This window comes from Alligator mississippiensis, chromosome 1 (genome assembly GCF_030867095.1).
Source record: "Alligator mississippiensis isolate rAllMis1 chromosome 1, rAllMis1, whole genome shotgun sequence".
Classification (NCBI taxonomy): domain Eukaryota; kingdom Metazoa; phylum Chordata; order Crocodylia; family Alligatoridae; genus Alligator; species Alligator mississippiensis.
Genome location: NC_081824.1, coordinates 459069968 through 459088062, shown reverse-complemented (window position 1 = coordinate 459088062; position 18095 = coordinate 459069968). Strand labels below are relative to the sequence as shown.

General features: G+C 41.9%; 1 protein-coding gene across 10 annotated transcripts in view; it reads right to left on the bottom strand.

Moving 5' to 3' along the window:
* Positions 1–13227, bottom strand: part of PICALM (phosphatidylinositol binding clathrin assembly protein) — a 101191-nt gene extending 87964 nt beyond the window's left edge. For 5 of the 10 annotated variants that reach the window (XM_059721893.1, XM_019488268.2, XM_059721894.1 and 2 more), the window contains exon 1: positions 12997–13226. In XM_059721893.1, coding sequence (XP_059577876.1) covers positions 12997–13126 — 130 coding nt within the window. In that variant the 5' untranslated portion in view covers positions 13127–13226. Of the gene's footprint in view, positions 1–12996 lie in introns of all 10 variants that reach the window. The other 5 variants (XM_059721900.1, XM_059721904.1, XM_059721912.1 and 2 more) reach the window with 3 other exon arrangements.
* Between the last annotated feature and the right edge of the window lie 4868 nt (positions 13228–18095).

The following is an 18095-nucleotide window of genomic DNA, read 5'->3' as shown; positions in this document are numbered from 1 at the left end:
GAAACCGTCATATACATATGCTTGAGTCACCACGCATTCATAAACACTCTTAGTGTAATTCAGTGCAAGCCCATGACTTGCTGGCAGAAAGTGAACAGCCAGTCTTCTGAAATTAAGTATAGAAACAGTAAAAAGACACTTGCCTAGATTAACCCTCACTTCCTACTTCATTTTAGTCCAATAGTCCCCTATGGGAAAATTGAACTCCTTAAATAAACAAAGCTCATCATAGTTGATGCTGTAGAAATTTCATCCTGTTTACACAGTGACTTATGAAAAGCCGGTTTTAAATTTTTATTCTTTGTTGATGCCACTTTTCAGACTAGAGCATTTTAACCCTCAGTTTAACTGCTGTAGAAGATGGATAGCAGTTCATGGAGCTTGGGTAGTGAAAAGAAGCTAGCCCGTTTCATATCTTGGCTCTCCCTACACTCAGCATGTGTAGTGCCTCAACTTCAGATTGCAAAGCACTTTACCAAGGAAAGCAAATATGATGCTAAACTACTGAGGTTGCAGGTGCTTCAGGGAAAAATTTAAATCTGAACCAACTTTTCTTTGGCATTAAAAAGCCCCCCCCATAAATATTTAAATCAATCAATCAGGACAAGAAAGTTTCACAGGGCTTTACAAAACAAAAAATTTGAAGTCTGAACTAAGTTGACAGGATCCCTTTAAAAACTTGAAACTGGACCAATAATAACTGAGTATAAGTAACAAGAGTTGTCAACAGACCTCATAACCCTTTCCCCCTTATACTAGGGGGAAGCAAACATTTATAGATTCATAGATGTTAGGGTTGGAAGGGACCTCAATAGATCATCGAGTCCAACCCCCTGCATAAGCAGGAAAGAGTGCTGGATCTAGATGACCCCAGCTAGATGCTCATCTAACCTCCTCTTGAAGACCCCCAGGGTAGGGGAGACCACCTCCCTTGGGAGCCCGTTCCAGACCTTGGCCACTCGAACTGTGAAGAAGTTCTTCCTAATGTCCAATCTAAATCTGCTCTCTGCTACCTTGTGGCCATTGTTTCTGGTAACCCCCAGGGGCGCCTTTGTGAATAAATACTCACCAATTCCTTTCTGTGCCCCCGTGATTAACTTAAAGGCAGCCACAAGGTCGCCTCTCAACCTTCTCTTGCGGGGGCTGAAAATGTCCAGTTTCTCTAGTCTCTCCTCATAGGGCTTGGTTTGCAGGCCCTTGACCATATGAGCTGCCCTTCTCTGGACCCTCTCCAGTTTATCCGCATCCTTCTTGAAGTGTGGCGCCCAGAATTGCACGCAGTACTCCAAATGCGGTCTGACCAGTGCCCGACAGAAGGGAAAGTATCACCTCCTTGGACCTATTCGTCATGCATCTGCTGATGCACGATGAAGTGCCATTGGCTTTTTTGATGGCTTCGTCACATTGCCGACTCATGTTCATCTTGGAGTCCACTAGGACTCCAAGATCCCTTTCCACCTCTGTGCCACCCAGCAGGTCATTCCCTAGGCTGTAGGTGTGCTGGACGTTTTTCCTCCCTACGTGCAGCACCTTGCATTTCTCCTTGTTGAACTGTATTCTGTTGTTTTCTGCCCACTTGTCCAATCTGTCCAGGTCTGCCTGCAGCTGTTCCCTGCCCTCCGGCGTGTCCATTTCTCCCCATAGCTTTGTGTCATCTGCAAACTTGGACAGAGTACATTTCACTCCCTCGTCCAAGTCATGAGTGATGAGAGATCTCATGGCTGTGAGACTATAAAAAAACAAAAAACAAAACACCAAACAGGACAAGTGTGGAAGTACCATCACTACTTTAGCTTCAACCCAAAGCCTTACCCATAAGTTTATCCATCCTCTTACTATGTTTGAAGAAAACATTTATTTAACTACGTAACCTCCTCCTTTGCAAGATTTATAACCATTTATCTGCTTCAAGAGAGAAGCTATTCATTGATTTAAATATTAGTAAGTGGCATTATTTCACCATAGATTTCCTTGATATGCTATCTGCAACACCCTGAACGTCAGATCTACATGGAGAATACAAAGGAATCTGGGGGAAGAGACTTATTCCCATACCCCTGACTCTCACTGGTAAAACAGTTGTTATAAAGCTTTCCTACATCAATGTATTTGATTGAGTCATTTTCAGTACAGATGCAAAATTAAAAGATTTCATTTTTTGCTAAGCTTTCTATGGCACCAGCGATATTGCAGGGGCATTCTGTTCATCAGTACCTACTTTTTTTTTTTTTTAAAGAAAGAAATAAAAAAACCCCAAAAGCCAGACAGTACAAATGAAATGGAGGCATTTACACATTTCAAACCTCTATTTAAAGAGGGGGAAGGAGAAATCTACCCAAGATGGGTACTGAAAACTAAAAGCAAAAACAGTGCAACAAGCAAATACCCCTAATTAGTTATGGAAGTAATTCTCAATTTTATTATTATTATTATTATTATTTTAAGATTCAAGACACCCCTCAAAGAAGTGCCAGCTCTCATTTTTCTGTAGATAAGAGTGAAAATTAGATCAATTCTCCTGTTGAAAAGAATTCAGAAAGACCACGGCATGTAAGAATGTTTTTGACTCCATGGATTCCTGATCATTGTGTCTTATGAATAACATTTGCACACCTAACAGTGCTAACTTTGTGTGGCACCCTTGAAAGGATCAAGGCCCCTAGGGTGTCATGGCCACCCCAATTGAAAGTCACCAATTTAGGGGGATAGAGCATTCAGCATCCACGTATAAAGTAGTCTAAAAGAGGTCTTCATAGCTAGTATTAAGTCCAAGTTTGCTTTTGGACACCCTAGAAATGATGCTGTAAAGTTAAATACCAGGATACCCATGAATGAAGAGGAGGCATATCTAATACAAGCAGCAAAGGTCATTTAACAGGGTATAATATAATACAGAACAGTTTATGGAAGGAATACAGTACACATCTGAAACTGCATTTGGCATTTAGAAAGGAAAGGAGAGTTAGCCAGATTAGAGTTTACCTATTTTAGTGAAAGATGAAGTAGCACAGATTCATAGATGTTAGGGTTGGAAGGGACCTCAATAGATCTTCAAGTCCAACCCCCTGCACAGGCAGGAAAGAGTGCTGTGTTCAGATGACACCAGCCAGATGCCTACCTAACGTCCTCTTGAAGACCCCCAGGATAGGGGAGAGCACCACCTGCCTTGGGAGCCCATTCCATATTTTGGCCACTCTGGCTGTGAAGAAGTTCCTCCTAATGTCCAGTCTAAATCTGCTCTCTGCTAGCTTGTGGCCATTATTTCTTGTGACCCCCAGAAGCACCTTGGTGAGTAGAGCCTCACCAATTCCATTCTGCACCCCCATGATGAATTTACAGGCAGCCACAAGGTTGCCTCTCAACCTTCTCTTGTGGAGGCTGAAGAGGTCCAGGTGCCCTAGTCTCTCCTCATAGGGCTTGGCCTGCAAGCCCTTAACCATATGAGTGGCCCTCCTCTGGAGGCTCTCCAGGTTATCCAAATCCCTCTTGAAGTGCGGTGCCCAAAACTGCACACAGTATTCCAACTGTGGTCTGACCAGTGCCCAAAAGAGGGGAAGTATCACCTCCTTGGTTCTGTTTATCATGCATCAGCAGATGCATGGCAAAGTGCAGTTAGCTTTGCTGATGGCTCCGTCACACTGCCGACTCATGTTCATCCTGGAGTCCACTAGGACTCCAAGATCGCTTTCCGCTTCCATGCTGCCGAGCAGGTCATTCCCTAGGCAGTAGGTGTGCTGGACATTTTTCCTCCCTAGGTGCAGCACTTTGCATTTCTCCTTGTTAAATTGCCTTCTACTGTTTTCTGCCCATTTGTCCAACCTGTCCAGGTCTGCCTGTAGTTGTGGACACACCGGAGGGCAGGGAACTTCTCCCCAGTTTTGCATCATCTGCAAGCTTGGACAGAGCACACTTCACTCCTTTCCTCCAAGTCACTGATGAAAACATTGAAAAGTATTGGTCCAAGGACCGAGCCCCACAGGACCCCACTGCCCACACCCTTCCAGGTCGAAACCGACCCATCCACCACCGCTCTCTGGGTATGACCCTCTAGCCAATTTGCTACCCACCAGACTGTGTAACCATCCAAGTCACAGCCTCTTAATTTGTTCACCAGTATGGGATGGGATACAGTATCGAAGGCTTTCCTGAAGTAGAAGTAAACGATGTCTACCCCTACTCTTGCGTCCAGGTATTTTGTAACCTGGTCATAAAAAGAAACCAGATTAGTCAGGCATGATCTACCTGCTACAAACCTGTGCTAGTTTCCCCTCAACATAATTTTTCCAGCTGGCCTCTCACATATATGAGCCTCAATAATCTTTTCAAAGACTTTGCCAAAGATGAAGGTGAGACTGACTGGCCTACAGTTGCCTGGATCCTCCTTCCTTCCCTTCTTGAAAATAGGGACCACACTGGTCCTTTTCCAGTCCTCCAGGACCTGGCCCGTGTACCACGAGTGCTCAGATTGTCACCCGAGATTAAGAATTTTTTCCACTCCTCAAATTTAGGGATATCGCTGTAAGAGTCAAGATACAGGACTTCAGAAAAAACATAGCTGGTCATTAATATGATACGTCTATTGTCTACGATTAGCCAACACAGATATAAGCCAGAAAGTTAGAAAAATATAGTAATGACAATAAGAGCCAATGAAATTAAAATATTTTAGTAGTCAAATGTACTTTACTCCATCTTCTAAATCCTGCCTATAATCCCTGTGGGGAAGGGGGAGGAAAGCACTCTACCAGAAGCAGCAACATATCTGTAGAGATTGGGCACTTCCAGCAGGGCTTTTGGCACTTTTAGCCAAAGCTGGTTCAATCAGCTATTATATAAACGTGCCAAAAATCCCCCACTAAAAAGTGCCCCATCTCTACAGACAGTGGGAAAGCCGGGTGCAACTAACACACTTCCTCTTCTGGGCGTGCGCTGGGCTCAGCACAGGAAAGCGCCAAATTTAAAGAAAAGCACCATTCCCCTCCCCCATGTCTGCAGGCAGCCAAGAGTTGCAGCTCTAAAATCTGTAAGCAGTTCATATTGGGCCTGTAATTCACATGAATACAAGTGCAGTAATTTGAAAAAAATCCAAACTAGTTCATTAATCACAACAGCTTTTCTAGAAATATGAAGTCAGCTTGATCAAATATTAATATTATTTTAATAAACACTTTGTTAGTATGTAAATATTTAAGCCATACTTGCAAGCAGTAAAAAACAAAACAAAAAAACCCAACCACCTACTTATCAAAGCTATTCTTTTAAATATAAAAATAAAGACTATGGTATATACTAAGCAGGAGCTGTTAAATAGACAAAAAACCTGCCAAAGTAGTGTCTACTACTGGTTAATTTGTAAAGATACCATATTCAGTATCCAGTGACTAAACCTGAATGAAGAAAACAAAGCCAAGGCTCAGGGAAACTGGAAACACACTTATATAAACAGCTGGCAGAGAGGCATGATGGCTGAAAGGGGTGGCTTTTCCTAAGCTACAGCCTACTGTGCCACACACTAGCATAAGCTTTTGCAAGCTATATTTGTGGTAGTTCTGGAGTGATACTATAGCATGATGGTCCTGGAAACTTGAGAAGCAATGATTTTTGTGGGTCATGCCTCTCTGAATAAGTTAGTTTGTACCAGCAGTGGTCAACCTGCAGCACAAGTGCCACGCAGCAGACCAGGGAGGACACAAGAAGCACAGGGCAGGGAGCTGAAAGCAGAACAGCAGATCAGGCAAGGTTAGAGGAATCAGTGTAGCACTCAGGGCTTAGTTTGTGGCACCCCTACTAATGTATAGGACACTAAGTTGCCCTGCCTTCTGCAGCAATTACAGATGATAGTCATCTGTTGTTGATACAGTAAACACTTACCAGGTGAACTAGCTACCCAAGAAACTGTACCACAGTACTGTAAATAGAGATTCCCATAGTAGTTTTAAATGCAGCCCTTCTAATCCTAGATAAAGAACTGCTGACACTGTCTTAATATTGAAAAAAGTGCCTGAAGAATTATAACAACATGCATTTGTGTGAAGGAAAAAAAAAAGACTAGGGTACATATGGGAGAAGACAAGCCAATACAATGAAGAATTCTGAAGCAAGTTTTCAATTTTTGAGCTATTCCTTAAAAAGGAAACATAGAAGTATTAAATGAAATTATTTTTTTTCTGAAGGACATGGATCATGTCAAATCAGGACAAAGATAAAGCATCCCACTTTTTTTTTTAAAGTAGTTTTGATTACATTGTCATGATTCCTATGACAGCAACTGATCAACATGCAGTTTGATTCTGTAATTCACATAAAAAAATATAAGATGAAGGACCCCTACCAAAAGGGTCTCTTTCTGTGATTTGCATATAGTTCCCCCCTCCCAAATATAATTTTTACTACTGTTCTGTCCTAGAAAGAAGTTAAATATTGTTTGTGTCTTGAGTTTGTATAAGTTTATTTTCCTTCAGTAAAATTTTACTAGCATTTGAGTATTCATATGATCAGTATTTCATAAAAACAGTAGGGCAGTCAAGTTTGTCCTACAGTTGTACTATTTTACTGTATACATAATATCTTTTATAAAAGACATGCCCTCATTTTGAAGTTGTTCTTGCATTTATGATTTCCTAATTGCTGACCTTAAATTTTCAGTACCCAACCTGCCACAGAAATTGTGTACCCTGCATTTGCTATCAACATGGATTAGGGAGCACTAGAAGTTTACAGTACCAATACAGAGCCAAGAGTGAAATACACAATTCAACAGCAGGAACTGCTGGATCTATTTTCACAGGTAAAAAGGAGACTAAACCTGAGCATATACTCTTCAACAGGAACCCCCCCTCCCTTCACAACCATCACAAAAGAGCACTGCAATGAATGAAATTTAATACAGCTGCTTGAAAGTGCACACAGAACCAGTAAAACAACAAGAATGCAAACCAAAAAGTAAGAGCTACATTTATCTTTGGCCATCATTTCCTTTAGAGTAATTTGCTAACTTCAGCTGAACGCTCATTGCCCAGGTATTCCTTTCTGATCCAATATAAGAATGATCCTTAGCATCCAAAGACCTCTATTATGCCAGAAAGATAATATTTAGTCTTAAATTGCTACTTCTGTTAAGGACAGAACTGTTGAGTTGGCAGGAAACAGGAAGAATAAAGCATGTATAAGACTGCTTATGGAAATATTATGTCATTGCTTAAACAAAACATTGTTAAGTAAGCAACAACAGAAGAGGAGCTTACTAAAGCATTGACAACAATTAGTACTAAAGAACAGACTAGACTACAAAATGTTTAATCAAGTCAAATAGTAATTATGGTACAAAAGGTGAGAGGACTGCATCTGTCCTTGAATCACTAAGACCCTTTAGATTTTGGAAATGTTCACATACACATTTATAATAAACCAAATAAAAGCTCCTGCAAACAATCATTTAAGTTTTAACCATACCACACCTGGGTAGGCTTAGTTAACATGTAGTAGTGTACAACCATAAATTGAAATTTTAGAGACTGAAGATATAAAAAGCAGGCTTTTAAAAAACAAAACACTATTAAACATTTAAATAGTACTTTTACTACCTTTATACAACTCAGAACTTTCCCAGCACTTTACTAATCTCACTTGCTAGTAACATCTTACACCTTAGAACTACTATTAAAAAGCAAGATATTTTTTGCTTTTTTAAAATTTTGTGTAATTCAATGGGGGAGAAACTAACCTTTTTGTAATATTACGCAACACAGTTGCTACCTTGCACACCAAGCATACAAATCTCTAAACAAGCTAAGAGGAAATTAAACCTAAACTTATCACGCAAGTTAATAAAACAGAATATGAAGACTGAAACATACTACTCACTCAGGTCATAGTCTAGGCTGCAAAAATACCAGAGATCTTTACTAGAACAGTACAAGATAAAGGGAGATGATTAGCTCAGTAAAAGGCTGAACATTGCAGCCCAATGTTAAATGACAAGTGAAAAAATCATGGTAAGACAACGCAAGTCTGAATATACTCATTATACTGAATCCAGGTGTTCAGTAAATATAAAGTAAAAGCAAAGAAACTCTAAAGAAACAGTTGAAGCTGACAACTGCTGGAGACTAAGCAAAGTAAGACAACAGCTGCAGAACCAAATTACTATTCTGTCTGTAAATGTATGGTCACCCCCTCCCCCCCCCAAATTTGGTGATTCAGAGTATCACAGCCCTTGTTTCCTGACAAGACAAGACAAGAGGTGATGTTTCTGATGGATTCAAGGGAAAAAAAGTGAGAAGTGCAAGACAAAAAAAGGAGAGATACTAAAAAGACTCATGAAAGAATCCAGAGAGAAAGATGAACAGACTGAAAGGAAATTTCAATGATGCAATTATCCCGATTTTCAGGATAATCAAGAATTGCCATAGGTTACCTCCAGAAATCTTTCAGTGAACACAAGCAAGGAAGACCAGATGGTACATCTGGTCATCTTGCCAAGAAGCCTGGAAATATGAAGGAAAAAAGGCATTTCAATACTACTGAAGTGATCTGTCCCTTAGCAGTTTATGAGCACAAAGTGACTACTCTTTTGCCACTTCAAAAATTAGAATCAAAATGGTCAGTTTTAAATACTATTGGTTTTACAGACGAGGACCCTGGTCAACTCCATCGACTTCCTCTACAAGACTGAGAACAGCACCCAACACAGGCATGGGCAAACTGGGCAGCACGCTGGGGCCCAGACAGAGAGGGGGTTGAATATCGGGCCGGGGGGGGGGGGGGGGGGGGGAGTATTATGAGCTTCATCTCTGGCATAAGGGGGTCTGATACTAAAAGTTCACCCAGAGCCACCAGGAGTCTAGGTATGGTGCCGACTGAAAATGCTGCTAGTGTCTGTGGCTTAGTTCTCCATCTTCAGCAGTGCAACAATACTTTCTTCTCCTTTATCCTGTCATTTAAAACACAAGCCACCCAGGAACAAACTGTCTTACTGAATATTTTTGCCCCACACCTAGAAGCATACAACTACAATCTAGACTAAAGTAGAGTCCACAGATGAAGGTAGATAGGTAGTCCACAGGAGTAGGTAGTAGTTATTGACTTTTTAGTAAAACCAAGATGCACAAGGCTGGAAGTTATAATAGACTGCTAAGTATAACAACTCTGTTGAGTTTTACTGGTTTCACAGAAGAGCTTCTCACAAAGACCTACATATTGTAACTAAGAGACAGAAACAACACTAAGTTAACCAATTTATTCTCTTTTTTAAGAGAACATTGCTGTGTGTCAAAGTAAGCCAATGAAGTTCTACTCTGGCATGGCTACAGAGAGATTTCCTGTTAAGTCTGGATAATTACAGCCTTGCAACTTCCTTTCAAGCTATCCATCCACGTTCTCCTGTAAGAAGCACCAGTCCATTATCCATAAGCCAACAGTTATTATACCAGGCTTGTTCAAGGACCCAACCCTAAATGTGTTTTACATCAAAGCTTTTAACTAGAATTGGAAAATACACTCTTGATTCTTCTCAGTCCTGGCAAGAGGGAAGATTTTGACTTGAGAGACTTTTCAGCAAGCTCTACTTATTTGTTTTATTTCCCATTTTTGAAAACGACCCATCAGTGTCCTGCACCACTGTAAACTACTTCACCCAGAATTAACTGAAGATGACTAAGTTCTGGCAGGAGATTTTTCAGCACCAATTAGATTCAAACAGAACTTCAAGCATTTATTGTTCTCAGAACAAAGAGTACTGATTACAGAAAACAAAGCATTAAACAAAAAGGAAGAAGTCACCCCCAAGACATTTACAGGTCAAATTTGCATAAATCAATGCAGAAAAGCAAAGACTTTTTTCTACAGATGAGAACTTAGAACTAGCAAAAAAGCTCAGTGAAACCAGGTTCCGTGTTAAAGGAGTATTAAGAACTGTAGTTTGAGAGGTTGAAAAGCATTAAGCACATAAGCCTAGTTTCAATGTCAGCATCTAAATCAGTAAATAAAATGGGGAAAAAACCCAGTAACAGATGAAGAGGAAGGGCAGGCCACTTCAGCAAGATAACAAAAAAAGGCAGCTTTGGCTAGAACAACGTCCAAGCTAGAAACTTTGCTCTTTCACTCCCTCTCCTCTTCCAAGCAACAAAGTGACTAAGAGCTTTGTAATAGGCAAGGCAGCACACTGTTTTGCAGGAGACTAGGGTTTTCATCTTACAGTCCAGGAAGTACTTCCTGCATTTGATGATTACATGGCTAATGGGTGGCTGAGGAAGATGAGTTGTAGAGGGAAGAGATGCAAACAAAGAAGGTGAATTATCAGTTCTGAGGCTCCATAATACCATAACTCATGAAGAGAGCAGTGGTAAAAAACAGGAGAGGCTATCCATCCAGGAAGTCTTTTTGGATGCTGATAATTTATGGAAGTAAGGTGACACTATGCAGTGGTAAATAAATACTGAGAATGCAACCATTCAAAATCTACAGACAGAATAGCCATTTCATTTTTGGGCCTGTCCATTCTGAAAGCTTACAGGTTATGGAATCCATACAATCACCAAAATGTATTCTAGATTTCTATAATCTCCCATTTTAGAAGGGAACTGGGAATCTTACCACTGGACTGCAGGAAAACATTGCAAAGTTTACATCACCAACCTGCCTAGGACATGTTCTGCTTCTTACCAATAGCAGGTTTCAATTTTCATTTAAATCAACCTGATAATAAAGAGTAGCTAAGAAGATTTCTGACTTAGTAAGTAGATGTACTGCACCTGCCTCCACCAAGCTGGTGTCAGAACTACCATGACTCACAGGCTACATACAAAATCCTTATCACCTGATGGTTGGAAGGCATAGCTTGAGTGTAGGAGAATTGAGAAGGTAATTTTGTATGGGGAACAAAGGTGTAGAGACCTCACTCAGATGGACTTAAAAAGCTATGCAACCTTAAGGGACAGAAAAAGAGAGAACACATTTCTCCAACATAAAACTTTGTGCCACCTTCTTAATGTTATCATAAGCGCACTTCCACTAGAGCTGCTCTTGCATATAGGCTTGCTGAAGACCAGATTAAAAGTGATATAGCTACAGTCTAAAATAAGCAAGTAGCAATAAGTTTGACATTAAATTGTTTTTTGTCTATCTGCTCCAAAGAAAAAAAATCCACAATACAGAAGCAGAAACTTGAGCAATTCACAAGCCAAACGAGGCAGCAAATCTAACTCTTGCAACAGCAAAGTGGCTTCAGTACAGTGGGAGCATAAAGAAGAGCTCTTTCAACCTTCTAGCAGCTTGAGGCAAGCTTGTGTTTGGTAGTTCATACAGATTATTGCCTAGATGTTTGATATATTTTGAAGGATGATGCTCTTGTACCCCTCAACACAACACTTGTGCAAACTCCAAAGTCAGATAGCATCTGATAATGGCAACACCTTACAAAATCTTATGCCTCTCTAAACGACTTGGTCTCCAACATGCCACACTGTCCTGCTTTCTGCCTGACATCATGCTAACAGCTAACCACCTCTCCCCTTTAACAACAACTGTTTATAGTGCACAAGTGTCCCTGGACATCCCTGGTTAGGTCCACCATCCTCTCTTGCATTAGCCCCTGAAGGGTGGCAGTCTGGTTACTTCAGCAAACCCTATAGAGAGCATACTGGAGGGCAAGGCAACTCAAGTGATGCACAGACTTTAGCGGGGCTAGTTTGAGTTTGCTCCTCCTGTCCCCTTTCATTGTGCAACTGGCAGTAGGCCCTGTGGAAGATGCTCCGTCCCCACCCCCAGCCTTCTAGTTATTTAATTCAGGAACATTGCGACTTCGTAAGTAGGGCAACATGGTTCATCCTGTATATGGGTCGAGGTTACTCACAATTTAAGCGTTTAATGGATGAAGTCAGGTTGGGTAGGAAAAGATTCAGGGGTTGCAATGAAGGATATATGGGATGTCACCTTCATTTTTTTTTTTTTAATTGTTATTTATTTATTTTGTTTACTCACAACCTTAGCAAGGGAGACCCATGCAGGAAAAAAAAGGAAGGACCTTGTAGGAGGTCCCTTGTGTGGGCCTCGAGTCCCCCCACGGAGCAGCTGACATCTTCCTCAGCTACTCAGAAATCAAAACATCTCAAGTGCTCCTCTTGTGCATTCCCCTTCCTCCCATTCAAAAGCCATTAGACACAAACCTTCCCCAGAGATGCCTGGCTATACAACTCGAGTCTCCCAGGAACCCCCTTCCCTGCTTTCTGCCATGCTGATGGTCTCAACTCGCTGCAAGCGTGCACTGGAGAAGGACCCAGGACCCCAACTACCAGGGGGTACTCATACAACACACAGAGCAAGGAAGGCAGGTCTGGTCCACACAATATCTCGTCTTTAAATCAACCAAGCAATGGGTGGATACACCCGCTCGGCCCCAGCCTCCCCACATCCGCAAGGACGGCCTATCTGAATAAATTTGATATTGCCCTCACACGAAATAAGAGACGGAAGGGGGGAGAGGGAGGTCCCAGTACCTCAAGTACCCTTGCCCGAGCCACAACCCCAGGGGCAGGAAGCAATGAAGCGAAGTAGCGGCCGGCCGGCAAGACTGGACGTGGCTGCCTCCCCATCCTCTCCCTACCAGAGGGACGGGATATCACACGCTTGCTCGCTCATCCCCTCAGAGGGGCTGCACAGGCAGAGAAGAGTCATGTCTCACGCTCGTCTCCCCCTCAACCCTCCCCGCACATCAAGCCGTGCCACACACGCTCCCCTCACCGGAGGGGCTGGGCAGGCAGAGAAAAGCGGGTCCATTTCATCAATATTATATTGATATTGATTTTTTTTAAGGGTCCAAGGCAACAGATCATCCATGCCGACCCGACCCCGACCAGGGGCTGGTGTCTAGTCTCTTCTTAAACACCGCCCCCCCCCCCACCTATACCGGGCACGAGGGGGAAGACACCAGGCAAGCCGCCCGCCACCTCCCCGAGCCGGGAGGGACGGGCCAGGAGGGCGCGGGGGCCCGAGACTCACAGTCCAGGTGCTTCTTCTTGGGTCCCATGACCTCGTGGGTCGTGGCCTTGCAGACGGTCTTGGAGACGGCCGAGCCGGTCACGCTGTGCTGCGCCGCCGTGATGCGGTCCGTCAGGCTCTGCCCGGACATGGTGCGAGCGGGACGGGACGGGACGGGACGGGCCGCCGCCGCCACACTGAGACCGCGGGAAAATGGCGGCGGCGGCTCCTACTCGGGCCTTTCCGGGCCGCCCGCGTCACGTGACCCCGCCCGGCCCCGCCCCCTCGCGTGGCGCCTTCGTTGCTTCCCCTCCCACCGCGCGCGGGGAGAGTGACGTAACGGGGCTCACGCGGGGCTTCCCTCCGGCGCCGTGGGGGAGGGGCTGCTCCTTGCGCTGCAACCTGAGTCGGGTGTGCGTGTGTGTGTGGCTGTGGAGCACTAGTGGGCCGAAGTCCCCTTCAGGTGCAAATCTGCCCCGCCTCGCAATTGACCCCAGGTGCAAATCTGCCCCGCTTCGCCTCTGACTACGTCTGCGGTCTGGGCTCTGCCTTAGAGCCAGGTGGTAATGGGGGATTACCTGGTTTTTCTTTGATGAGGAAAAAAAAACAAACAATCCACAATTTTCGGATTAAAAAAAAAAAAAAAAAGGGAACCCCAAATCCACTTTTTTTCTGTGAGCAAAATGAAATACTGTTAATCTCTCTAATCTAGCTATCTAATCCATTTATGTAATCTATCTAATCTATGTAATCTGATCTATGCAATCTATTAATCTAATCTATGAATCCAATCTATTAATCTATCTAATCTATTTATCTATCTAACCTATATATCTAATCTAATCTATCAATTTAATCTATTATTCTAGTCTATTAATGTAATCTAATCCATTAATCTAACCTAATCTATTAATCTAATATCTATATAATCCAATGTATTAATCTAATCTATCCCTCTATCTAATCTATTAATCTAATCTATCTATCTAGATAGATTGGTCTATCTATCTAGATTAGATAGATTCATCTGTTTTATCTATTTTATCTACCTATCTAATCTATAGATAGATGGATAGATTAATGGTGTTTCATTTTAATCATGGAATTCATTTTAATCATGAAAACATGTGGATGTGCAGTTTTTTAAATCTGCAAGTTGGGGGTTGTTTTTTTAGTCAGAGAAATCTGTGGAGATAATTTTACTCAGAACTTTTTTGTGGGTGGTTTTTGGATGAATTAAAATTAAAAAAGCAGTTCCCTGTGATTCCCAAACACCTGGTAGAGTCCTGGTGATTTCAACCACCCCAATCTAGAAATCCTCAATGCACTGAACTCCTGAGAGGGCTGTGATGTTCCCCTTTCGTCCTGTTTTCTACAACAAACATTGGGATTCACATGAAGCACTTTGATCCCTCATTGACTTAATTTTTATTATTTATATTAAAATGCTTAAAAACCCTGAAGCAAAACCCTTGTATTCTATCACTGTAATGCCTTCCTCCAGCCTCTTTTTTCTTTTCTCCTGCTCTTCCCCTTCCTCCTCCCCCTCTGATTTACTTTTTGTCTTTCTAATTTTTATCTGTGTACATTTTCACTGACATCCTGCCACACTTTTAGCTTCTCTCATTTCTTGGCGTCTCAGAGCAGCAGAGACTCCCCATGCCTGAAGAAGGCTGGCTGCCCCCAAAAGCTTGCCAAGAACTTTTTTCTAACTACTCAGTTGGTCAATAAAAGACATCACATCTAACCAAAGAACCTTGCCTGCCTTAAGCAAAACAAAGCACTTCAGGCTGGATAAAGTAATTTCTTTGACCCCCAAATAACTTGTATGTTTTTAACTTTAAATGTTGTCAAAAAATTCCCCAACATTTGCATGTTGGTCAGTCTGAAACAATACTTTTTGTAAAATTTTTCAGAACACTTTGTTAACCAGAACAAATCAATCATTTTGCATAGTTCTACTGAGGACTCCTGTGTTCATTCTCTAGCTTTATTGTTGACTGCTTGGGATTTTGTATAAATTACCTAGTCTCACTCTATTTGCAAAAAAAAAAAGCTACAATGCTGCCCTGTGTCCATCTTCCTAAGTATCCATATGACCTAGATCTACAGAGCAAGAACTTATTGCTCTGATGGTTATTTTTTTTGGTCCAGCAAACTGACACACAAATGAATCCATGGGCATCCAACTCTGCAGTATTTCAGACTTCAGGTTAATATATGCCCCTGTCCCATCTCCAAGAAGCTAAAGCACAGGTTGGAAATACTAAACCTATAGGAATATGGTGGGCAAAAGTTTGCCTGCTTCCAGAACTGCTCCCTGAATGATGCCTCCGAGGCTCAGTATGAAGGAATTTGTTGGTCAACCCAGATTTAAACAGAAGTGGCACATAGATGATACCCACCCTGATGTCTGTCTTACAGGATATATAAATAGGGTAATCGTCTTACAATACCAAATGAAGATCAGAACAGGAATGAAGGGCAGCTGGCTGCAGCTGAACCCAAGTTAGGCACAGGTAATGCAGGTCGGTAAAGGGAAGTACTAACAACTTGTCTCCTCCTTAATGCTACATCATGGGAGCATCTGCCTGGTGACTATGAAATCATTCATATCTAAAATTCCTCAGTGCTTTTGGATTCTTGTATATATAGGACAAGAAAAAAATCCCCAAAACATCATGTTCATAAGGCTATCCTATCAGACATCTCTAGGAATGAAGATACACACCATGAAAAGCAGTTACAAAATTGTTCAGTCTGTTTACTTAGCCATATGTGAACACATCAGCCCATCTCTTCATATTGCCTCACAATCAGATTTCACCCTTGAAATCCTGGCCCTCCTGAGGTCAATAGGAATCTTGCTACTAACTTCAATGGGGCCAGGATTCAACAGCCTACTTAGAGGTCTCTTGCCTACTGCACAGTCCTCCACAGGATTGGTCCTACCTAATATAGAGTTCACCTCCCCCTCTGTAACTACAGCTTCTCTTGACCAGTGCATTTTCCTGTACCAGTGCCTCTGTTAGCTGTCAGAGGAAACTTGTGACTACAAGGCACATACTGTCATGGGGACTAGGCAAGACTGTAACTCATCGCCACCTGAAAAGACACCCAGAAACAAATGCACCTAAAACCATAGAACGTCCAAAACCAAATGAAAACTCAGCCTTCTTGCAGTAGCTCTTCGGACACACCTACACCTCACTACAGGCAGTCCTCGACTTACAACATTTCAAGTTACAATGTTTTGCACTTACAATGTTTCTAAATTGACACCCTGTTTCAACTTTAGGACATCAGTTTCAACTTTACAATGCTTGATCTGATGTGACGCCATGACAGCGAATAAGTCACTGTGTCACCCATTTCCCTGGAAAATGTCTGTCCGAACTTCCTTGGACACTTTCTTTAAGAAAGCAGACAAGACTTCAGAAAAACCTGCAACCAAGACTCCTGACAAGACTCCAGCCAAGAACCCTTCAAAAAGTCCAACCGAGAGCCTTTCAAAAAGTCCAGCAAAGTTACCTCAAAGCAGTCCTTCCAAATCAGTATGATTGCTATTTACAATATAAATACATTAATGTAGCTATATAACTCATTTATAATTGATCGCATACAAAATTCTGGGTTATTTTTGGTGAAAACAGGGTATCAGGCCTTGGTTCAGGAACCAATCCCCCGTTTACAACATTGTTTCGTATGGGAAAATCGGTTCTGAGTTGGAATGTTTCAACTTATGACACCATTTTCAGGAACCAATTGTGTTGTAAGTAACCCCATTAATTAAAAAAGAACATCTTCATCTTCATTTTTACTCATGCAAAGGAAAGAGAGAGAGAATAAGGGAAAGCTGATATTTGTAATTGTCTGTTGCTTTGCAATTAGTTGGGAGGGGCTCAGATACCTCTGCAGTGCAGGCCAGTAAAGTACCAAGACAGATAATATCAGAATGTCTCCCAAAGATTTAGAAATTGATATCATAATATCAATCTCTCTTTCTTTGCGTACTAAACAAAGCTAGTTTGATTAGTTTCAAGGTTGTTTGTGTTTTGTTTATATGGGTGTGGATGAGAGCAAGGATATGATGAAACTGATGGAAACCCATGCAAGAACACCCATTTTATATTTAGTTCTCCAAAGGGTGAGGCTAGTGATCATTTCTGCCTATTCTGGGCAAACCCGGAAGATCCAGCTTCTGTGGAAGTATTGTCTCCTGACTTGATGAGCTTTCCTTTAATGATTGAACACGTCATCAGTACAATTAAATAAAGTTACCATAAAGGGACAAACATGCTAGCATGATCAGGCCTCCCTCTGTTTTTTGCACTGCTTTCTATCCTAACCTGATGGGATTCCTACAGTGCAGTATGTGACATCTGGTGCGTTCCTAGCAACGTTTTCTCGGTACTGTATGGCACTTGCTATGTTGAAAAAGCAACACAGCACCCCACTTAACACATTGATAAATTGTATATAAATGTTACAGTACAAAGGCTATAACATACAGTTGAACAGTTCCAGTTCTGTGTACTGTGGAAGCACACGCACTGCCTAGATGATTACACTATATTAATTTTAAATCTATTTCAAAGACAAATCTATTTTTCTTTTACTTTTTATGAGACATTTAGCATAATGTTCAGTCTTGACAACACCGAGAATTAGCTTTAATTTGAATTGCTATCACAACTTCCTGCCAAGAATCCTTCAGATAATAATTAATTAAGCCTCATAACACCTCTATGAAGTAAAGTATTATTATCCTGATTGTGCTGATACGAAACTGAGACAGAGGTTAAAGTCAAAAGTCATACTGGCCCTTGTCAGAAGCACAGTTGGGAATAGAATAACACAAGCATATTGATTGCTCTGACCACTGACCTAGCATTGTCACGGAGATGCAAGAGGTGGCCCATTTAAAAGGAAGGGAGGGAAAGTTAGGGCTGCTGATGTGGCCACACTACACAAAAACTAGGCCATTTTCTTTCACTGCTTACCCTCTCCATTATCCACAATACAGCTGCCATCAACATTCTTTTCACCCAGGCCCATAAACTGGAAGTCATATGACCACCTGAGAGCCATTTCACACCCTACTGTGTTTTTTTCTCCTC